Source organism: Ranitomeya imitator, chromosome 4 (genome assembly GCF_032444005.1).
Source record: "Ranitomeya imitator isolate aRanImi1 chromosome 4, aRanImi1.pri, whole genome shotgun sequence".
Lineage (NCBI taxonomy): Eukaryota > Metazoa > Chordata > Amphibia > Anura > Dendrobatidae > Ranitomeya > Ranitomeya imitator.
In genome coordinates, this window is record NC_091285.1 from 544,010,334 (window position 1) to 544,035,964 (window position 25,631).

The window sequence follows — 25,631 nt, forward strand, 5'->3', positions numbered from 1 at the left end:
AGTGTCCAGATCCTCCCACATCTAAGAAAATACCTCTAGCACCTTATGCCAAGCTGTGCAGTCCAGTAAAATGGGTGTGATGGTTTGTGCTCCACACCTCCCTTAACTCCGCAATTGCCAACCCCCTATCTTGATTGTCGTGGTTGACATCTTTCAAAGTCTGGTCAACTTTAACATCTGCACAGTAAAGAATAGGAGCTGTGCAGGAGCAACAGAGTCTCTGGGTGACATAGGTGACATCAATTAAGGCAGGAGCATGGCCATTGCAAGAACAGTGAAGGCGATGAGCATAGAACCGTGACACTCATTTAACTGGACCACACCAATTGACATATAGCATAGGTTGATTATTAGTGGGTATTTTCTTAGATATGCAAGGGAGCTGAGCACTTTTGAACAGGTTGTTGGAGGGGTGTTCAATAATAGGTTTGTGGTTTTAGTTTATCTAGGGAATACCTGGTGACTAGTTACCTTGGAATGGTTGAAGAGCAGTGATTGGAGCAAGCTCTAGTCGCTGATGTTACAGGCAGATGCTGGCTGTTTAACACAGCCGGCATCTGAAGGGTATGGTGCAGGCTCAGTTCTTGAGTTCCGCTCCATACATTCTCTGTGACTATAAGATATAATTTGACATGATGTGGTCATGAATGGGTTTATATAAAGCATAGTAATGTCGAAGCTTTCTATTGCAGACATTAATAAGACATTCTTGGGTTATTATTCGTCCATTAAACATATGCATTTGTATTAGGAGATAACATCCACATTCACTTTTGTTTGTTTTATTCTTTCTAGATAAGGTCTAAATCACTGATTATTGTATTTTGGAATATGCTCATTTTCTACATTTTAAAGAAATTACAGATTTGAATAGCTCTATAATGCCATCCATGATTGCAAAGTTCGAAACCATTATGAACAAAACACATTTTTTTCCTAATTGTATGAATTCCCTTCTATTGTTTATGTGGAAATTGTAATATAATTGGACTTTATTCTGACAATTATAGAGATAAAAATATAGTTAACATTGTAAAGGAAATAACTAGGTACAAAAAGGCATTTGTAGAATTGAATTTTCTTCTCTCTGCTGAAATCTCCTTTGATGCCATAATGAAAGCAGCTTTTGTTCTTCCGTGCAGATAACTTCACAGCGATCTTTTTGTATTTGCTTTGTTCAATTTTTAACGGATTTCTTGCATATTTCTTTTAATGCTTTCTTGACATGTTCGTGATGATGGCAGACTAATGTCAACTGGACCAATGTGCATTCCATTAACCTGACCCTAGTCAATGTCTCTGGAGAGGACAATGGCTCCAACGTAACCTGTATTGCAGAAAATGTTGTGGGGATGACTAAAACTACTGTATCGCTCACTATCTACTGTAAGTTGGATGATGACATTGATGTGGATAGGCGCTTTAAATGGTATTGACTGTGATATGCTTCCGTCTGTAGATGCTTTAGGGGCAGAGTACCTTCTTTAGAATACAAAAATTTACAGAGTATGTTTATCCGATGTAATTCAGCCAAAACTCCATATTTTCTGTATTTTCCTGCAATCTGCTTCATTTTTGCATATTGATTTCCTCTCTATAACTGTGCCCAGTGGGCGGGGTCTTATTAGCGTAGAGCAGGAGAAGCATGATGAAAGCTTTGACCAATCAGCTGCCCAAATCTTCTACTGCTACCCCTCTCACTTTCACCTCCTGGGTCTCACACTAAGGCTATGTTCACATGAATGTACAGCACATGGACCAATGTCAGTCTCTGTGCCAGTGCTACAGTGAAGAAAAAGAGTCTGGCGGTGTACTGGTGTTTAAGTCACATGTGAGTAGGCCTGCCCTTACAGACATGGCTACTTGTAGTCTTTAGTGGCGCTCAGCAATAATTGAAACATTACAGATGCCTTAAATCAAAAGAACACCAATGACTTAAAAGTCTTCTTTTATTGTAAAGACCCCCAAAAAAGGAATGGACACCAGAGCTAAAAAGTAACAATTTTATTGAAAGACCATTAAAAAATTACATAAATACTGTAAATAGAAATCAAAATAAAAAAGATGCAATGAAAAAACGGAAAGGCGACACTAGTGCCACACACGGACTTTATACTAAGCCAAAGAGCAAGAAAGTATCCATAATACTCCTGCCACGGGTGTATCTATATATACACAGAAATAACGTTTCAGCTATAATGAAAGTAGTGTAACATGCATATAAACAGTAATAGCACATAGACAACCGGGCAGTATGGAACCAGTAGTAAGAAAACACTTGCTCTCAGATAATAAACGGATGCAGGGAGATGCTAAATATATATAAGAATACAGCTAAAGTGCCTAGTGCAGATACAATATGGCAGGGTACCCCATATAACTATGCTGCCCTCAGTGCATGGGCACAACTATTAAGGGAAGATCCCATATACATAGGTGGGTAAGAGCCATGCTAATGCTTTCTAAGTAATAGTAAGAGGCACAAAAAAAGTACCAACCTGCGGCCGTTTTTGGAAAGGGAGGCCCCGACGCGCGTTTCGCACAATGCTGCTTCCTCGGGGGGCGCATGGCTCTTACCCACCTATGTATAGGGGATCTTCCCTTAATAGCTGTGCCCATGCACTGAGGGCAGCATAGTTATATGGGGTACCCTGCCATATTGTATCTGCACTAGGCACTTTAGCTGTATTCTTATATATATTTAGCATCTCCCTGCATCCGTTTATTATCTGAGAGCAAGTGTTTTCTTACTACTGGTTCCATACTGCCCGGTTGTCTATGTGCTATTACTGTTTATATGCATGTTACACTACTTTCATTATTGCTGAAACGTTATTTCTGTGTATATATAGATACACCCGTGACAGGAGTATTATGGATACTTTTTTGCTCTTTGGCTTAGTATAACGTCCGTGTGTGGCACTAGTGTCGCCTTTCCGTTTTTTCATTGCATCTTTTTTATTCTGATTTCTATTTACAGTATTTATGTAATTTTTTAATGGTCTTTCAATAAAATTGTTACTTTTTAGCTCTGGTGTCCATTCCTTTTTTTTGGTCTTTATGATATTTATGATGGCGGAGCATTTACCCTCGGTGCCCTCTTTATAGGTTTACACTTCTTTTATTGTAAGACATAGGACACAGAATGCATGGTGCAACATGTGACTTGTAGGATCGCTACTTCCAACAGATGGCGCTATAAAGTTATTCCTCTTTTTGTCAGAAGAGGCAATTTGCATATTATATTTCCCAGAGGAGCATTGCATGGCAAATAAGCCTCCTTACCTTGACAAGCCAGAGATGGTATGTCACTCTCCATAAGGAGAAACGATACCCCTTAGACCCCAGTCCAGAGCCTCTCATCTAGCCAAATCAGTTCTCATGCTTCGCACTGACGAGGGCCAACAGCCCGAAACACCGTGTCTGTGAATTCAGATACTGATTTGGCTTTTATCTTAAGTCATATTGCACGACTCGTTAAAGGGTCGATTGTGACTTGTAGGATCGCTACTTCCAACAGGTGGCGCTATAGAGTTTAAGTCCTCTTTTTCTCAGAAGAGGCAATTTGCATGGTGCAACATATAGGTTGCAAAAAAGATGAATATGGGATTGAAATTATTAGTAAACCATGTAATACATGGATAGACCAGGTGTTCTGGAGTGAGCGCTGCTTTTTGTTTGCAGTTTTCCGTTATTCGTAATAGATGTGGATCCCAATTATTACCTCTGGCTGGGGTTTATGCATAGTGAAAACCCACATAAGCATAAGGGGACCACTAAATCGATTCTGTAAGTCACTGTGTGAAGAGGAACAACATTGGCTATGAAATAATGTAGGCACAGATAGTACTCATGGTTAGTCTCTCCTCGTATGAGAAACGATGCAGCCAATGACACTTATTCAGACAAATCAAGACTAAAGTAACACTTTCAATAGAAAAACTTGCTGATTAAAATGATTATCCACTACTCTGACATTTCCTTCCTAAATGCTGCATTCTCCAGTGTAAAACAGAAATAAATGATACTCGACTCCTGAACCGGCAAAGTTTCAGCGATGTTGGCTCCAGGTCGCCAGTCGCTTGCATGACGTTGTTTTACCATGTTAGCACTGCAGCCAATCAGTGACTGATAATGGGCTGCCGTTATCACACTTCCTTCAGATGTCCAAGGTTCGTGTGGGTGAAGCAGTCCATTAATTTATGCTTGTGGCCACATGTTCGCTGCAATGGCACGTGGAATTACAATGTCACATAAATGCCTGATTCTGACGTCACATGATCGGCGCTGGTGCAGGAGGTGAGGATCTGTCACTTTTATATTACACTGGGGAATACATTATTTAAGATGGATTATAGTGTACAGCCCCTGTATGCCTAAATTACAAGAACTATAGCAAGGGATGCAGCACTTGTAATATGCACATATAGGCTAGATTCACACTAGCGTTTTCCTGATCTGTGGAGGGCTGCGGACTTCATCGGTGAAGCCCCACCCTCAGCCGCACCTCCGCCGCTATCTCCGCCTACTTCTGCATGCGGCCCGCATGCGGCCTGCATACCTATCTTTAACATTAGGTACGCAGGTCATGTGGCTGTATGTGGATGCTTCCGCATGCGTCGTTTTGACGATGTGGAGAAAAAAAAATTGCTACAAGCTGCGTCCTACGCTGGTCGAGGCATCGTCAAAACGACGCTTGCGGAAGCATCCGCATACAGCCGCACGACCTGCATACCTAATGTTAAAGATAGGTACGCAGGCTGCATGTGGGCTGCATGCAGAAGTAGGCGGAGATAGCGGCGGAGGTGCGGCTGAGGGTGGGGCTTCACGGAGGAAGTTCGCAGCCCTCCGCAGATCAGGAAAACGCTAGCGTGTAACTAGCCATACAGTAAAATGAAAGTTGTAAAAAAAAGCAAAACGAAAATCAATAAATATTGATAATATATAACATAACATTACATCTCAAAGTGAAAAAACAGTAACAGTATTACAATAACTGAAAATATCTACACATTGTAAACATCTTTTTCTGCTTGATTTACTGACAAAATGAAAGTTATTGAATTATTTAAAAAAAAGCAGAAATGTAACATTGCGTCTCCCTCTTTGTGTAGATCCTCCCCGGATACTGAGTTTGAGAGAGCCGGTAGTTCACCTAGAGCACTGCATTGAATTTACTGTTCGCGGGAATCCCTACCCCGTCCTCACGTGGTATCACAACAATCAGCCGCTGCGACCGGTGGATTTCATACGACAAGAGGTTTACAAGCAGGACACACTAATGGAAGGATGCCTATTGTTTAATAAACCTACACATTACTACAATGGAAACTATACACTGATTGCTAAAAATAAGTTTGGAATTGCTACCCAAACGGTATATGCACATTTTTTGGAGCAGCCATATCCTGGTGAGTTGGAATTTTCATTTCTCTGCCTCCCTGCCTTATGAATGTCCCACTCTGCATCTCCCGTGTAATCAGCTATTAAACTGCTAATGGAATCTCCAATATAATCGGTAATACAAAAGAATCTTAGATCAGATACAAATCTGTCATATGGAGAAGGTGTCGCCTGTCAGATGAGTTTCCTTACTCCTAGTAGATCCTGAAGAGCCTCACCTATGAAACCTTTGTAGTGCATCCTATAAGCATGCCATGATGTCCCAGATGGGAATTCCTACGTCATTTGCACATATCCTGCTCCTGTGGAGGAAACCCTCTTTATGTGTTGGAGGTAGATTATAATAGAAATAGTAGAAATAGAAAAGACAGATAGCAGCACAAGCATGAGCAGATTCTGCAAAATATAAATGGACAAAGACCGTGCTGTCAGGTCGAAACGTTGCACCACTTGGTGCTGGATTAAAGCCCACAATATTTCTTTGAACTGGAGTGCTGCCTGATTTTTTTCTATCTATCTATCTATCTATCTATCTATCTATCTATCTATCTATCTATCTATCTATCTATCATCTATCTATCTATCTATCTATCTATCTATCTATCTATCTATCTATCTATCTATCATCTATCTATTATCTATCTATCTATCTATCATCTATCTATATATCTATCTATCTATCCCATATCTGTCTGTCTATCTATCTATCTATCTATCTATCTATCTATCTATCTATCTATTATCTATCTATCTATCTACCCAATATCTATCTATCTATTATTTATCTATCTATATATCTATCTATCTATCTATCTATCTATCTATCTATCCCTCTATCTACCCAATATCTATCTATCTATCTATCTAGCTATCTACCCAGCCAGTATCTATCTATCTATCTATCTATCTATCTATCTATCTATCTATCTATCTATCTATCTATTATCTATCTATCTACCCAGTATCTATCTATCTATCTATCTATCTATCTATCTATCTATCTATCTATCTATCTATCTATCTATCTATCCATCTATTTATCTATCTATCTATCTATCTATCTATCTATCTATCTATCTATCTATCTATCTACCCAGTATCTATCTATCTATCTATCTATCTATCTATCTATCTAGCTATCTACCCACCCAGTATCTATCTATCTATCTATCTATCTATCTATCTATCTATCTATCTATCTATCTATTATCTATCTATCTATCTGTCTATCTATCTATCCATCTATCTACCCAATATCTATCTATCTATCTATCTATCTATCTATCTATCTATCTATCTATCTATCTATCTATCTACCCAATATCTATCTATCTATCTATCTATCTATCTATCTATCTATCTATCTATCTATCTATCTATCTATCTATCTATCTATCTATCCTCTAAGGTATTATACAAGATTATATATGTATTAAAACAAAATGTGTATTGTGCATATTGATGCCCTTTCCTAATATACACTAGTGCTCTTAGTTTTGCATCTCCATTTAGTTCTGATTTACTAAATCTGCCATTTACTATCCTTTTTACAGAGAATACTGATTATTTTGTTTCAGGTACGTATTCGTCCTTTCTGCTTTTTTCAGTACATGGTGCTGCTACTTTATGCTCAATTTACTGAATCCATTTGATAAGTTTGGTCTCCTTTACCGAATGCCTAATAGATCATGTTGACAGGAAAGCCAAAGGGGTCTTGCCGGGGAATTCCCTTTACTCACCAATATATATTTGGCCAAGAACTATAAACGTTATATTCGTTGTTAATAGAACAGTAGTCCCATGGGCCACACAGTAAGAGGCTAAGGTTCACGGTAGGAAACTAACCAGCAGGATTTTTTCCTGTAATAAGTGTAAAGATGTCCATTTTTGATTATGTGTGAATTCTATTACAAAGGTTGTTAAACCTCTCAGGGTATATGTACATTTATATTCAAAACAAGATGGGTCCCCAGACGGCGGAGCGCTCTAGTATGTCTGCTGGTAGCCAATTATCTGAACCATGAGATAAAAATAGTTGGTGGCCTTTTAAGCAAGTAGCGCATAAGGAGAATAATAATCTCATGTTCATAGAATTATTCAACTCCTTTTGTTTCAGTAGCAGATCTTGGAATCAGTCCCACGCCTCCAATCAGCGTGACTCACAAACCAGAAGAGGACACTTTTGGCGTGAGTTACATTTTGATGTCTTAAGAAAACACAGGCTCAGCTTTTTAACATATTTCTCAATGCTAGCGCCTTCTGTGCAGATAATAAACTGAACATAACAAGATTTTGTAATAAATGTTTCCAAAGATCATGTCATGTCCGGCTGAAATGTGTGAGGTGCAGGGTCAGTTACAGCACATAGTATGAACAGTCCGTCCTAAGTCGTGTCCATATCCATTGGATCTAAAAGAATGATGGCTTTCCTCACTCCGGCTGTCAATCGCTTCCAAAGTCATTGTGCCTGCTGTCACCAGGGGTGGATTAAGGATAGCCAGGGCCCCGGGCTATTCAGACACTGTGGGCCTCCCGGTCATGTGACGGGATCATGCGATGGGGTCATCATATACCTGAACCAGATTATTCCATAAAAATTGTTGCTGTGTGAAACTATAACCTGTCAAACATCCATTGATCTAGTCAATTTACCCTTCAGTTAGGAAGAAAAAACAAAACAAAACACAATACTATCACCATAAGTGCCAGTATTCACAGGAGATGTGTACTTAGTATGCAGTGTCTGTGTAGAGGTACTACAGTAATCACCGGTGACATTGTACACAGGACCTCTGTATATAGCATACAGTGTATAGTGTCAGTGTATAGGTAACACTGACTCACCAGTGACATCTCTAGGTGAAGTCCTTCATCTTTCATCCAGCACAGACCGCCATCACTTCATCCAGCCAGGACTCGTCTCTGCAGGAAATAACACAGTTATCTCGATCTCTGCTTACAGAACACATTACTTAATCTTTCCCAACTTCTACATTACACCCCATGAAGAAAAAGAGGCAACATAGTGTCACTCTACACAGTAACAGGACCCCCCCATTTAAAACAGTGTCCTCAAAATTAAAATAAATACATCACTGCAGTAATAATATCCCTTAATTAGCCCCTATGGTAATAATAATATCCCCCATCCTAGCCCCGTGTATCTTATTCCTGGCGTCACCCATATGTTCTCCCATCCTGCCTTCATGAGTATCCATCCTGCCCCATATGATCTCCCCATCCTGCCCCATCAGTCTCCATCCTGCCCCATGATCCTGCATGATCTGTCTCCAATCCTGCCCCATGTCTTTCATTCTGTCCTGTGTCTTCAATCATGCCCCGTATCTACATTCTGCCCATGTCTCCAGTCCTGCCCCCAGTGTGTCCAGCATCTCTGCCCCCAGTGTCCAGTATCTCTGCCCCCAGTGTCCAGCATCTCTGCCCCCAGTGTCCAACATCTCTGCCCCCAGTGTCCAGCATCTCTGCCCCCAGTGTCCAGCATCTCTGCCCCCAGTGTCCAGCATCCGGCCCCCAGTGTCCAGCATTCTGCCCCAGTGTGTCCAGCATATTGCCCCCAATGTGTCCAGCAATCTGCCCCAGTGTCTCCAGCATATTGCCCCCAGTGTGTCCAGCAATCTGCCCCAGTGTCTCCAGCATATTGCCCCCAGTGTGTCCAGCATTCTTCCCCAGTGTGTCATGCATATTGCCCCCAATGTGTCCAGCATTCTGCCCCAGTGTGTCCAGCACTCTGCCCCCAGTGTGTCCAGCATATTGCCCCCAGTGTGTCCAGCATATTGCCCCAGTGTCTCCAGCATATTTCCCCCAGTGTCTCAGGCATATTGCCCCAGTGTCTCAAGCATATTGCCCCCAGTGTGTCCAGCATTCTGCCCCAGTGTCTCCAGCATTCTGCCCCCGGTTTGTCCAGCATTCTGCCCCCAGTGTGTCCAGCAATCTGCCCCCAGTGGGTCCAGCATATTGCCCTCAGTGTGTCCAGCATATTGCCCCCAGTTTGTCCAGCATTCTGCCCCAGTGTGTCCAGCATTCTGCCTCTAATTTGTCCAGCATTCTGCCCCCAGTGTGTCCAGCATATTGCCCCCAGTGTGTCCAGCAATCTTCCCCAGTGTCTCCAGCATATTGCCCCCAGTGTGTCCACCATATTGTCCCCAGTGTCTCCAGCATATTGCCCCCAGTGTCTCCAGCATATTGCCCCCTGTGTGTCCAGCATTCTGCCCCAGTGTGTCCAGCATTCTGCCCCCAGTGTGTCCAGCATTCTGCCCCAGTGTGTCCAGCAATCTGCCCCCAGCGTGTCCCTCATATTGCCCCCAGTTTGTCCAGCATTCTGCCCCAGTGTGTCATGCATCTCTGCCACCAGTGTGTCCAGCATCTCTGCCACCAGTGTGTCAAGCATTCTGCCTCAAATTGTCCAGCATTCTGCCCACAGTGTGTCCAGCATATTGCCTCCAGTGTGTCCAGCATTCTGCCCCAGTGTCTCCAGCATTCTGCCCCCAGTGTGTTCAGCAATCTGCCCCCAGTGTGTCCAGCATTCTGCCCCCCAGTGTGTCCAGCATATTGCCCCCAGTGTGTCCAGCAATCTGCCCCAGTGAGTCCAGCATTCTGCCCCCAGTGTGTCCAGCATTCTGCCCCCTGTTTGTCCAGCATTCTGCCCCAGTGTCTCCAGCATTTTGCCACCAGTGTGTCCAGTATTCTGCCCCCAGTGTGTCCAGCAATCTGCCCCAAAGTCTCCAGCATATTGCCCCCAGTGTATCCAGCAATCTGCCCCAGTGCATCCGGCATATTGCCCCCAGTGTTTCCAGCATTCTGGCCCGGGCCCCCCGGATTGCCATTCGCAGTAAAAAAACAAAAAAACGAGTTCTCCTCACCTGTCCGTGCTCCTTCGGCGAAGCTCCCTCCTCGCAGCTGAAGCGCGTACTCACCGGCAACTGACAATGACGTCAGCTGCCAACCTCCGATTGGCTGGCGGCTGTTAACTATTGACGTGCGGGCAGTTTAACGTCAATATTAAATAAAATGTTAATAAACTGCCGCAGCGACGGTAGTGGCCCGGTGAGCAGATAAGATGATGGCCCATACGCCAGTCAGGGCAGTAATGCCCTGATGGCGGCGGTCAATCTGAGTGATTGCCCAGGGTCCCCCCACACCGCTGGGCCTTGGACTACCGCCCAGATTGACCTCATTATAATCTGCCCCTGGCTGTCACTACTAATAACGGGCATGACATACAGTATGGGGATGTGTAGCCATACTGGACCAAATGAGAGGGATGCGGACAGAAAGTAGTAAGATACTGTCTCATCATTACATAGGTTACAAGGACAGAGGCAGGTAAACAGGTTCCATATTTTAACCTAACAAATAAGCTGTTAAAAGGGAATCTGTCCACAGGTTTTTTCTACTCCATCTGAGAGCAGCATGTTGTAGGAGCAGAGACCTTCATTCCAGTGATGTGTCACTTACTGGGCTGCATGCTACAGTTTTGCTAAAACCAAAGCTCTATTTGCTGCTGATCTAGCATTTCTCTGAAAGCTGCACATTGTGTAACTCTTCTCATAGATTGATTGATAAATTTCTGTTTACACTGCTGTCACTATGGTGGGTTTGGCTCACTGTGCCCTGGACCAGGCAGGGCCTGGAGGGGTGAAACTAAGCGACCACCTGGCTTTTCACTAGAGCCCTCGATGGTGTGGTTAGAGTAAGGGTACCGTCACACACTGCCATTTCGATCGCTACGACGGTACGATTCGTGACGTTCCAGCGATATCGTTACGATATCGCTGTGTCTGACACGCAGCAGCGATCAGGGATCCTGCTGAGAATCGTACGTCGTAGCAGATCGTTTAGAACTTTCTTTCGTCGCTGGATCTCCCGCTGGCATCGCTAGATCGGTGTGTGTGACACCGATCTAGCGATGCGATCTAGCGATGCGTTCGCTTGTAACCAGGGTAAACATCGGGTTACTAAGCGCAGGACCACGCTTAGTAACCCGATGTTTACCCTGGTTACAAGCGTAAAACTAAAAAAAAACAAACAGCACATACTTACATTCTGGTGTCCGTCAGGTCCCTTGCCGTCTGCTTCCCGCACTCAGTGACTGCCGGCCGTAAAGTGAAAGCAGAGCACAGCGGTGACGTCACCGCTGTGCTGTGCTTTCACTTTCACTTTACGGCCGGCAGTCAGTGAGTGCGGGAAGCAGACGGCAAGGGACCTGACGGACACCAGAATGTAAGTATGTGCTGTTTGTTTTTTTTTTACGCTGGTAACCAGGGTAAACATCAGGTTACTAAGCGCGGTCCTGCGCTTAGTAACCCGATGTTTACCCTGGTTACCCGGGTACCTCGGCATCGTTGGTCGCTGGAGAGCTGTCTGTGTGACAGCTCTCCAGCGACCACACTAAGATTTACCAACGATCACGGCCAGGTCATATCGCTGGTCGTGATCGTAGGTAAATCGTATAGTGTGACGGTACCCTTAGACTTGAGCCACAGGTGGTCTCCAGGTACTACTCCAGGACAGACCTTGGAAATGCAGCAGCTGTTGCCAGGGAACAGGAACGCAGGAGCTGACTCAGAATCCAAGTCTGGACTGCATGCTGACTCTAGTTCAGACAGTATGGATCCTGGTGCTAGTATTGATAGGACAGATAGCAGGTACAGGGACTCGTTCAGAGTAGACAGGTTCAGGAATAGACAGGACTTGTACAGGTACTGGAATACAGAATGGATGAAGAAACAGGGACCTGAAAACAGACTTGTAGGTTGGAAAATGGTAAAGATGCTTATGTTTCTCAGGCACCTTCCAACAGGTGAAAGTACCTTAAGTACTAAGTGCCTCCCAGCTTTTGGCTTGGGACACCTCAGGTGTGTACGTGCTGTCTTATTAAGAGTCATGGAGCGCGCTGCCCAGAAACCTGCTTGGCATGTACAGGCCCTGAGACACAGGGGGCATGGTGAAACTAAGAACAGGGGATGCAGCTGGGTTTCTGCGGCAGTGAATATGTCAGCATCCCTGGTGGGGGGGTGAAGCGGCATGCTGAAAAAAGCCATAATTTTATCAATACTACAACAACCAGACCAATAAGTCACACATTGCTGAAATCAGGGTCTCTATCTCTATACTCTGCTGCTCTTAGATAAGGTGGCAAAAACTTGCGACAAATTCTCTTTAACTATACCGTGATTTAGAAACATACCTTGATGGAGAAAAGGCTAATTGGGCACTTAGCACAGGATAAGTCATTGACCTTGTCAAGTTTTGTGCAAGTTACATCAAGATATCTAGCTACATCATGATTTATGCTGTATCTGTATCTAGCATAAAGATCGGGTTTGTACATTGTATTAAATAAAATATCTTATTTTACAGTAAATCAGGTGCATGAAATGTTAGTTTTTTTTTTTACATTTTATGACTTTTGGGCATCTAAAGCTACTTTCATAACTAGACTATCTATTATGTAGGATAAAGAAAAATGTGCCACCCTAGGGCTATTTAAATAACCTGTCCAAGACAGAGTGGTTGGGTGACACCCGTGTGGTATACATCACCCAGGGCACATCCCGTGCTAAGATCCTAGACAAACCCTTGGCATATATACCCTTTGGGTTACTGGGCACTAGCAGATGTACAGATTAGTTATCTGAGTAGATGGAACTGGCAGAATGTCCTCCGTATATTATAACTGAGGTTTGCAGCAACAATGACTTTTCTGCGTACAACATAGATACTGTACATACAGAAGTGGTTGTGTGTCTGTAATTGGATCTTCATAGGTATTAACTGAACTTTAATTACTGTAGGTTTTAGGGAAATTATGAAGAAACCTTTCTATGCAAAGCATTATAGTTATAGGCATGTTGAGGAGTCAGTAATTGTGCCCAGTACACATTACAAACCTATAGACCCATGGAAAGTGCTTGCCTTTAGATGCATTGAAGTCATTTATAACATAATTTGATACTAACCTTGTGCATCCAGTATCCCTACATGACAGGTGCATCAGAGCAGGGTAATTTCTAGCATTTATCACACCTTGAACTAAAAGAAAGAGGTGGGACAAATAATACTGTAACGTACGAGTCCAGAATGTCCTGCTAATTGTCAGCGCCTGGAGACCTCCAATACATGAAGTATGTTTGTATTTTTATTTTCAGGTTTCCATAGCCGTTGGTCTTGCCGCATTTGCTTGTGTCCTCCTAGTGGTCCTGTTCATTGTCATCAACAAATATGGAAGACGATCAAAATTCGGAATGAAAGGTAAGGAAAGCTGGCATGCCTTGCTCCGCACTGTCTATTCTTCTGCCATTTCAGGTCCAGCTGACATTTATTGCCTTCCTATACATACAGCACATGACTTTCGTTTCCTGTTTTACGCCATTATGATCTTTTGCAATGAAAATAATCATGATTGTAGAAGTTTGTACCTAAATCTATGAATCAGCATGGTGGCAAAAGGAGTATGGATTGTTGGCTTGGAATTCTGAAGTCGTAGTATTTTATGTTCTTCCTTTCCTCCATGTTTGGGTTGTTGGCTTTTACGAGACAAGGTCAGGATGCTGTAGGTTTGATCATGGTAGACAATTTGTATTGGGGGACCTAGATGACCTGACCTCTTCACTATCTTGTCCTTAAAAAACTGGAGCAGCATGATATTCTGATATTGTGGGGTCTCCTCGTTCATAATCCTCAGCAGCAAGCCATCCTCAGTTCCTGCATGCAGGGGTCTAAATCAGAGGCGTAGCTAGGCTGAACTGGATGGACAAATGTCTTTTTTGGGCCTTACTAACTATGTTACTATGTTACTATGTAGGGTTTTGGCTCAGGGGGGGGGGGCGAACCTTCTGAGTGGGCCCCTAACCAGGTAACCTTGATTACAACTCAGTGATGTGCCCTAATAGTGGAGGAGAACCTCAGCAGATGACAGCGCTGTTACTGAAGATAATCTCTATATAAAGACCAACATGGATATCCCGTCTTTTCCATCTGGCCCAGATCGACATGACAACTTCTTCCAACCAGGACTCGTCTGCAGAGAAAACAAAGACACATTTCACTTCTCATATTCCAGCCATCACCATCTATTCCCAACTTGCACAAACTCCTCATCCTGCTGATACCCCAATACTGATCCGCTGCTGCTGTATGTGTCCCTATTACTGCCCCTGATACTCCAATACTGAGCCGTTACTGCCGTATGTGACCCTATTACTACATGTGATACCCCAATACTGAGCCACTGCTGCCGTATATGACCCTATTACTACACCTGATACCCCAGTACTAAGCCGCTGCTGCTGTATGTGACCCTATTACTACACCTGATATCCCAATACTGAGCCGCTGCTGCCATATGTGTCCCTATTACTACACGTAATACCCCAATACTGAGCTGCTGCTGCCGTATGTGACCCTATTACTACACCTGATACCCCAATACTGAGCCGCTGCTGCCATATGTGTCCCTATTACTGCCACTGCTATGTGATTCTCCAAATTCTATGGCACCCCCTCTATAATATAGCAATACCGGGTGCAAGTGCCCTAGAAAACAGTGCCCATATTTTGCCCCCTAGAAAGAAATATTGTCCTGTGTGCCCCTTTGATAATCACAGTAAGCTGAGTTCTCTTATAACAATAAGTGCCCACTTTACATTTAATAATTTCACGAGTCTGCCTCCTGTACAGCTCCCGTATACACAGCATGATGCTCTCTTATACTGACCTCTTAGTAGCCTCCAAACTGATGGCTCCAGCACTGTAATCCCCATATTGTATGATACTCCTCAATATAGTATAATGCACCAGATAGTCCTCAAGATAGTATAATGCACTCCCCATAGGCAGACTCTATAGCACAAGGCAGCACCCATAGGTAGACTCTGTAGTTTAAGGCAGCACCCTATAGGCAGACCGTGTAGCATAAGGTAGCACCCACAGGCAGACTCTGTAGTATAAAGCAGCACCCCTTTAAGCAGACCCTGTAGTATAAGACAGCACCCCTATAGGCAGACCCTGTACTATAAGGCAGCACCCTTATAGGCAGACCCTGTAGTATAAGACAGCACCCCCATAGGCAGACCCTGTACTATAAGGCAGCACCCCTATAGGCAGACCCTGTAGTATAAGGCAGCACCCCCATAGGCAGACCCTGTACTTTAAGGCAGACCCCCATAGGCAGATCCTGTAGTATAATGCAGACCCCCCAAAGGCAGACCCTGTAGTATAAGGCAGATCCCCCATAGGCAGACCCTGTAGCATTAGGCAGACCCCCCATAGGCAGACCCTGTAGCATTAGGCAGACCCCCTCCCATAGGCAGACCCAGTAGTATTAGCAGACCCCCCATAGGCAGTCCCTGTAATATTAGGCAGACCCTCCAATAGGCAGACCCTGTAGTATTAGGCAGACCCCCCACAGGCAGACCCAGTAGTATAAGGCAGCCCCCCATAGGCAGACCCTGTAGTATTAGGCAGACCCCCCATAGGCAGACCCTGTAGTATTAGGCAGCCCTCCCATAGGTAGACCCTGTAGTATTAGGCAGACCCCCCATAGGCAGACCCTGTAGTATTAGGCAGACCCCCAACAGGCAGATCCTGTAGTATTAGGCAGTCCCCCATAGGCAGACCCTGTAGTATTAGGCAGACCTCCCATAGGCAGACCCTGAAGTATTATGCAGACCCCCCATAGGCAGACCCTGTAGTATTAGGCAGAACCCCACTCATAGGCAGACCCTGTAGTATTAGGCAGACCCCCCACAGGCAGACCCTGTAGTATTAGGCAGACGCTACAGGCAGATCCTGTAGTATTAGGCAGACCCCCCATATGCAGACCCTGTAGCATTAGGCAGACCCCCTCCCATAGGCAGACCCTGTAGTAATAGGCAGACCCCCCATAGGCAGACCCTGTAATATTAGGCAGACCCTCCCATAGGCAGACCCTGTAGTATTAGGCAGCCCCCATAGGCATACCCTGTAGTATTAGGCAGACCCCCCATAGGCAGACCCTGTAGTATTAGGCAGCCCCCCATTGGCAGACCCTGTAGCATTAGGCAGACCCCTTCCCATAGGCAGACCCTGTAGTATTAGCCAGACCCCCATAGGCAGACCCTGTAGTATTAGGCAGAACCCCCCTCATAGGCAGACCCTGTAGTGTTAGGCTGAACCCCATAGGCAGACCCTGTAGTATTAGGTAGACCCTCCTATAGGCAGACCCTGTAGTATTAGGCAGACCCCACAGGCAGATCCTGTAGTATTAGGCAGACCCCCCATAGGCAGACCCAGTAGTTTTAGGCAGACCCCCCATAGGCAGACCCTGTAGTATTAGGCAGTCCCCCTCTCCCCATAGGCAGTTTCTGTACTATAAGGCAGCACCCCTTAAAAAAATAAATAAATACTCACCTCTTCTTCCTGTTTCCTGCGCTGCTCCCACTCACCTTGTTGCTGGACAGTGACTCATCGCGGCGCTGGGGAGTGACTCATCGCGCCCCCTGTCAGCGTCGCCGACATCAGACGCTGACAGGGGGATGATGGGGGAAGGAGCGCAGTGCTCCTTCCTTCATCATTGCGGTCAGCTGTACCAGCTAAATGTCGAAATACCTGACCCTGCGATGACAGACGGGGGCCCACTGCTGGCAGCGGGCCCCCCCGCCTGCTCAGGGGCCCCATAGCGGCCGGCCGGCAGAGCAGGGAGATAGATTCTACCTGCTCTGCTGCAGAATGTAACTGTATCGGCTCGCTGCACGCGCCGATACAGTTACAGTAGCGTAGCTCCGGGTGGGCCCCTTCAGAGCACTGGGCCCTGGACGCCCACACTCTCTGCACCCTCCCCCCCCCCCCCGGTAGCTACGCTACTGGTCTAAATGGAGAATTTTATAAAATAATGAATTACACATGACACACCCTAGGTGAACATAATGGTGCATCCGTCTGATACTGGAAATTATGAGGGCATTCCATCCAATGCAGTCAATCACTGGACACTGGGGCTGTGAAGTTTGCATATAGGGCACAGGACCACTGAGGCCAGTGATTTACTGCAGAGGTCATGTGAAGGAAATCATCAGTGACCACTAGCGTGATCAAGCCAACGAAGGGGGAATTGAAGAAGTAAGTAATCCTTGTTTCTTCATTTTAAAATAGTCTTTGTCCTTTCACAAATAACAAAAAAATCTTGGAAACGTCCCTTTAATGACTCAAACCATTAGTCATTATGAATAATATAAATAATTTCTCTGCTGTCCAATGGAACAGATGGCAGAGGGAAATACTTTTACGGAAGACTACCGGAGCATGATGCCAACCTTTATGTGTAGTATGTGTGCCATAGTGTAAAAAAGGCTAACCGGGAACCAATAAGAATAACATGTTTTACATTGAAGGGATTTTTCCAACTATCAAAAGTCTTGAGTCAGTCTATGTCACTGCAGACTTCCAAATCATAACAATGTGTATATGTGACGTGTAATCATATGACGACTAGTCTCACTGGGTTTATCTTATTAGAGGATAATTGAGAGAAGTCCGGTGAGACTAGTCAGCACTTGAATGCAAGTCTGCAAATTCAGATGGTGACTACAGGAGGACTTTCACATTGTGCGCATTGCATACTGTTGTGATCCAACACTCACATGGAGTGACCGCAGAATTTTTTTTCCTAGATTAGAAAATCCCTTTAACCCATTCATAACCTTGGGATTTTCCGTTTTTCCGTGCTCGTTTTTCGCTCCCCTCCTTCCCAGAGCCATAATTTTTTTATTTTTCCTTCAGTATGGCCATGTGAGGGCTTATTTTTTGCGAAACAAGTTGACAACTTTTGAACGACATCATTGGGTTTAGCATGTCGTGTACTAGAAATCGGGAAAAAAATTCCAAGTGTGGTGAAATTGCAAAAAAAGTTAAATCCCACACTTGTTTTTTGATTGGATTTTCTGCTAGCTTCACTAACTGATAAAACTGACCTGCCAATATGATTCTCCAGGTCATTACGAGTTCATGGACACCAAACATGTCTAGGTTCTCTTTTATCTAAGTGGTAAAAAAAATTCCAAACTTTGCTAAAAGAAACTAAAAATTGTGCCATTTTCCGATACCCATAGCGTCTCCATTTTTCATGATCTGGGGTCGGTCGAGGGCTTATTTTTTGCGTGCCGAGCTGGCAATTTTATTGATAACATTTTGGTGCAGATACGTTCTTTTGATCGCCCGTTATTGCATTTTAAGGCAATGTCGCGGCGACCAAACAAACATAATTCTGGCGTTTTTAATTTTTTTCTCGCTTTGCCGTTTAGCGATCAGGTTAATGCTTTTTTTATTGATAGATTGGGCGATTCTGAACGCGGTGATACCAAATATGTGTAGGTTTGATTTTTTTTTATTGATTTATTTTGGATGGGGCGAAAGGGGGGTGATTTAAACTTTTGTATTTTTTTTATTTTTTTCACATTTTTTTAACTTTTTTTTTTTACTTTTGCCATGCTTCAGTAGCCTCCATGGGAAGCTAGAAGCTGGCACAACTCGATTGGCCCTGCTACATAGCAGCGATCATCAGATTGCTGCAATGTAGCTGAATTGCAGGTGTGCTATGAGCGCCGACCACAGGGTGGCGCTCACAGCTACCCGGGATCAGTAACAATAGAGTTACCATTCTGATGCATCGCTGACTGCCGATCAAGTGATGGGGGTCAGCGATGAGCTCATTTCCGGCCGGATGGCCGGTTAAATGCCGCTGTCAGCATTTGACAGCAGCATTTAACTAGTTAATAGCGGAGGGTGAATCGCGATTTCACCCGCCGCTATTGTGGGCACATGTCAGCTGTTCAAAACCGCCGGAGCCCTGCATCAAAGAGGGAGATCTCACCTCGGACGTACTATCTCATCCGAGGTCAGAAAGGGGTTAAAGGGAATCTGTCAGCAGGTTTTTGCTATATAATCTGAGAGCACCATAATGTGGGAACAGAGACCCTGATTCTAGGGATGTATCACTTACTAGGCTTTATGTTGCTGCTTAAATGCAATCAGTGTTTTATGAGCAGGACAACTGGCCTCGTGCATCCTAGTCCAACCCCACGCCCACAGGACTGATTAGCAGCTCTCTGTCACTATACAATGTACACAGAAAGCTGTGGTGTGAGCGGGTTATACACAGAACCACAACTGAGCTCTGCTAGATCTGCAGCAGAGAGAACTGTGACTTTATCATAACTGCTGTACCCGGTAATTTAAGTGATTAATCGCTGGATATCAGGGTCTCAACCCCTACTTCATGCTGCTGTCAGATTACATAGCAAAAACCTGCTGACAGATTCCCTTTAAATACAAATATTTAATTTGACCATGTCTGCCGACGTTATTAGAAGCAAAGAACCAATAATATAAAATGTTACAATCTATGTTCCTGAGTGATAAGAGAAGGAACGTGAGGTGGATTACTATTCATCTCACTCAACCAGATTTTGACTTTTTTTCACCGCTATAGTTATTCTCGGGACATGTGTCAAGAGTCCTTGAGTGGAAAATGTAACAAATAAGCACAAGCCGTGGTCACTCTGGGATTTACAGAGCTGCATTCTGCAGCTTTAGCATTTTACTAGCCGGTGACATCTACATTAATTCCTAGAGATCTGGAGGTCATTTCGCCCGTCACTATACTCAACACCGATGAGAAACCTAATCTTGTGTCTTTCCGGTCTATGTCCATGTCACAAGCTCATACAGTTACTGTGGGATTCAGCACTGGGAATTTAGCACATAACTTTGAAACTTTCCTTCTGCTACAGTGAGGGGGCGACGTGTGTTTGACCTCTAGAATTGATCTGCCTAAAAAAAAACTGCAGTTACAAAAGATCTGATTTTATCAATTACGCCGAAATAGTACATAATAGGGATGTAGCTCCTTGTTAAACTTCACTGGAGGTTCTTGACTTGGCGGCATGCCACCATCATTGAATTCTCTGCCTCCCCTGCGTGGAGCTTCTTGGTAATATTGAGTAACAGATGCAATGCTTCCTTTTCGAATCTTGCGCAAATTAGCACTGAGGCATCGGGTAGAGAAAACTGTGAGCAGACAGGAGTCGCTGTTTATTAGACCACAGTGAAGGAGCAAAATTGGGAAACCCTCAAGTCAAAGAGAAACAATATCATATTCAAGGAATACATCAGCTCCTCCAATAATGGAGATTGTTCCCTCTTGTTGTAGCAGTCACATGCACATAGTATATATGTATATTATTTACCAATTTGCGTTGTCTTGCCAGCTCATCAATGCGGAAATAGGTAAAAATATAAAATAAAGCAGATAGATTAGAAAGGGAAATCTATGGACTAGTGATGAGCAAATGTGACTGGTGGCTGCAGGTCTCATGGATGTTCGACAGCTGTAGCACATGCATGGATTGTCTAACATACAGTCAATCCTTGAATGTGTTGTGGCTATCGAACAGCAGCGAGACATGCAGGTGCGGGGACTCCAAATTATTATTTGAGCTCGCGGAAGACACTTGGTTAGCACAAGGGCATGCTGGGATAACACCTTACCCGATCATGTTTAAGTTTAAAGATCTAAATTATCAGTGCAAGTCTATGGATCCATGAAAAAGTCATCATACAAGTACTGACTGTTTGAAAGCAGAGCTTGGAAAAACCTTCTTTCTGTCCACTTATGAGAAAACCGTGTAACACTTGGACCACACTCTGATCTAAGTCTGCTCAGAATAGTCAGTTTTTCTCATCTGTGGAATATTTTGACGTCTGAAAGAGCTCTTAGAATTATAAAGAATCCCTTTACATGAGCTGGAAGCATGTGCATCAGTTATAACACCAGTCCTACATACAACAAAAAGACTACTGCAATATACATGTTTAATGCTTACAAAAGGATGACTGGATGGATGAGCATCAGTTATTACACCAGTCCTACATACAACAAAAGACTACTGCAATATACATGTTTAATGCTTACAAAAGGATGACTGGATGGATGAGCCTCAGTTATAACACCAGTCCTACATACAACAAAAGACTACTGCAATATACATGTTTAATGCTTACGAAAGGATGACTGGATGGATGAGCATCAGTTATTACACCAGTCCTACAGTACATACAACAAAAAGACTACTGCAATATACATGTTTAATGGTTACAAAAGGATGACTAGATGGATGTGCATCAGTTATAACACCAGTCCTACATACAACAAAAAGACTACTGCAATATACATGTTTAATGCTGACAAAAGGATGACTGGATGGATGTGCATCAGTTATTACACCAGTCCTACATACAACAAAAATACTACTGCAATATACATGTTTAATGCTGACAAAAGGATGACTGGATGGATGTGCATCAGTTATTACACCAGTCCTACATACAACAAAAATACTACTGCAATATACATGTTTAATGGTTACAAAAGGATGACTAGATGGATGAGCCTCAGTTATAACACCAGTCCTACAGTACATACAACAAAAAGACTACTGCAATAGACATGTTTAATGCTGACAAAAGGATGACTGGATGGATGTGCATCAGTTATTACACCAGTCCTACATACAACAAAAATACTACTGCAATATACATGTTTAATGCTGACAAAAGGATGACTGGATGGATGTGCATCAGTTATTACACCAGTCCTACATACAACAAAAATACTACTGCAATATACATGTTTAATGGTTACAAAAGGATGACTAGATGGATGAGCCTCAGTTATAACACCAGTCCTACAGTACATACAACAAAAAGACTACTGCAATATACATGTTTAATTGTTACGAAAGGATGGCTGGATGGATGAGCATCAGTTATTACACCAGTCCTACATACAACAAAAATACTACTGCAATATACATGTTTAATGCTGACAAAAGGATGACTGGATGGATGTGCATCAGTTATTACACCAGTCCTACATACAACAAAAATACTACTGCAATATACATGTTTAATGGTTACAAAAGGATGACTAGATGGACGAGCCTCAGTTATAACACCAGTCCTACAGTACATACAACAAAAAGACTACTGCAATATACATGTTTAATTGTTATGAAAGGATGGCTGGATGGATGTGCATCAGTTATAACACCAGTCCTACATACAACAAAAATACTACTGCAATATACATGTTTAATGCTGACGAAAGGGTGGCTGGATGGATGAGCATCAGTTATTACACCAGTCCTACATATAACAAAAATTCTACTGCAATATACATGTTTAATGCTTACAAAAGGATGACTGGATGGATGTGCATCAGTTATTACATCAGTCCTACATACAACAAAAAGACTACTGCAATATAAATGTTTAATGCTTACGAAAGGATGACTGGATGGATGAGCATCAGTTATAACACCAGTCCTACATACAACAAAAAGATTACTGCAATATACATGTTTAATGCTGACAAAAGGATGACTGGATGGATGTGCATCAGTTATTACACCAGTCCTACATACAACAAAAATACTACTGCAATATACATGTTTAATGGTTACAAAAGGATGACTAGATGGATGAGCCTCAGTTATAACACCAGTCCTACAGTACATACAACAAAAAGACTACTGCAATAGACATGTTTAATGCTGACAAAAGGATGACTGGATGGATGTGCATCAGTTATTACACCAGTCCTACATACAACAAAAATACTACTGCAATATACATGTTTAATGCTGACAAAAGGATGACTGGATGGATGTGCATCAGTTATTACACCAGTCCTACATACAACAAAAATACTACTGCAATATACATGTTTAATGGTTACAAAAGGATGACTAGATGGATGAGCCTCAGTTATAACACCAGTCCTACAGTACATACAACAAAAAGACTACTGCAATATACATGTTTAATTGTTACGAAAGGATGACTAGATGGATGAGCATCAGTTATTACACCAGTCCTACATACAACAAAAATACTACTGCAATATACATGTTTAATGCTGACAAAAGGATGACTGGATGGATGTGCATCAGTTATTACACCAGTCCTACATACAACAAAAATACTACTGCAATATACATGTTTAATGGTTACAAAAGGATGACTAGATGGACGAGCCTCAGTTATAACACCAGTCCTACAGTACATACAACAAAAAGACTACTGCAATATACATGTTTAATTGTTATGAAAGGATGGCTGGATGGATGTGCATCAGTTATAACACCAGTCCTACATACAACAAAAATACTACTGCAATATACATGTTTAATGCTGACGAAAGGGTGGCTGGATTGATGAGCATCAGTTATTACACCAGTCCTACATATAACAAAAATTCTACTGCAATATACATGTTTAATGCTTACAAAAGGATGACTGGATGGATGTGCATCAGTTATTACATCAGTCCTACATACAACAAAAAGACTACTGCAATATAAATGTTTAATGCTTACGAAAGGATGACTGGATGGATGAGCATCAGTTATAACACCAGTCCTACATACAACAAAAAGACTACTGCAATATACATGTTTAATGCTGACAAAAGGATGATTGGATGGATGTGCATCAGTTATTACACCAGTCCTACATACAACAAAAATACTACTGCAATATACATGTTTAATGGTTACAAAAGGATGACTAGAGGGATGAGCCTCAGTTATAACACCAGTCCTACAGTACATACAACAAAAAGACTACTGCAATATACATGTTTAATTGTTACGAAAGGATGGCTGGATGGATGAGCATCAGTTATTACACCAGTCCTACATACAACAAAAATACTACTGCAATATACATGTTTAATGCTGACAAAAGGATGACTGGATGGATGTGCATCAGTTATTACACCAGTCCTACATACAACAAAAATACTACTGCAATATACATGTTTAATGGTTACAAAAGGATGACTAGATGGACGAGCCTCAGTTATAACACCAGTCCTACAGTACATACAACAAAAAGACTACTGCAATATACATGTTTAATTGTTATGAAAGGATGGCTGGATGGATGTGCATCAGTTATAACACCAGTCCTACATACAACAAAAATACTACTGCAATATACATGTTTAATGCTGACAAAAGGATGACTGGATGGATGTGCATCAGTTATTACACCAGTCCTACATACAACAAAAATACTACTGCAATATACATGTTTAATGCTGACAAAAGGATGACTGGATGGATGTGCATCAGTTATTACACCAGTCCTACATACAACAAAAATACTACTGCAATATACATGTTTAATGCTGACAAAAGGATGACTGGATGGATGTGCATCAGTTATTACACCAGTCCTACATACAACAAAAATACTACTGCAATATACATGTTTAATGGTTACAAAAGGATGACTAGATGGATGAGCCTCAGTTATAACACCAGTCCTACAGTACATACAACAAAAAGACTACTGCAATATACATGTTTAATTGTTACGAAAGGATGGCTGGATGGATGAGCATCAGTTATTACACCAGTCCTACATACAACAAAAATACTACTGCAATATACATGTTTAATGCTGACAAAAGGATGACTGGATGGATGTGCATCAGTTATTACACCAGTCCTACATACAACAAAAATACTACTGCAATATACATGTTTAATGCTGACAAAAGGATGACTGGATGGATGTGCATCAGTTATTACACCAGTCCTACATACAACAAAAATACTACTGCAATATACATGTTTAATGCTGACAAAAGGATTACTGGATGGATGTGCATCAGTTATTACACCAGTCCTACATACAACAAAAATACTACTGCAATATACATGTTTAATGGTTACAAAAGGATGACTAGATGGATGAGCCTCAGTTATAACATCAGTCCTACAGTACATACAACAAAAAGACTACTGCAATATACATGTTTAATTGTTACGAAAGGATGGCTGGATGGATGAGCATCACTTATTACACCAGTCCTACATACAATAAAAAGACTACTGCAATATATATGTTTAATGCTTACAAAAGGATGCCTGGATGGATGTGCGTCATGGGAATATGTTATTAATCTTTATCACTTAGTCTTTTGGCATTGTTGAGTGAATATATCAATTAAAATGCCAGCGAGTGCGAGGGTTTTGTGGAAGACATTATCATTTCAGTTGAGCGGTCAAATGGAAGAACATACATTTTATTTCCCAAGCAGAACATAAAAGCAAACGAAAATATATTCCGCGCACACTATCAGGAAACCTTTTAAGAGGCCCATC

At 42.6% G+C, this 25,631-nt stretch overlaps 1 protein-coding gene across 8 annotated transcripts in view; it reads left to right on the forward strand.

The window, feature by feature from the left end:
* The window catches only part of NTRK3 (neurotrophic receptor tyrosine kinase 3), a 1,162,015-nt gene that overhangs the window by 600,416 nt on the left and 535,968 nt on the right, over positions 1–25,631 (forward strand). For 3 of the 8 annotated variants that reach the window (XM_069766240.1, XM_069766243.1, XM_069766241.1), the window contains 5 exons: positions 1,245–1,386; positions 5,115–5,411; positions 6,957–6,980; positions 7,520–7,590; positions 13,572–13,674. In XM_069766240.1, the coding sequence (XP_069622341.1) occupies positions 1,245–1,386; positions 5,115–5,411; positions 6,957–6,980; positions 7,520–7,590; positions 13,572–13,674 (637 nt within the window). The remainder of the gene's footprint in view (positions 1–1,244; positions 1,387–5,114; positions 5,412–6,956; positions 6,981–7,519; positions 7,591–13,571; positions 13,675–25,631) is intronic. The other 5 variants (XM_069766242.1, XM_069766244.1, XM_069766247.1 and 2 more) reach the window with 2 other exon arrangements.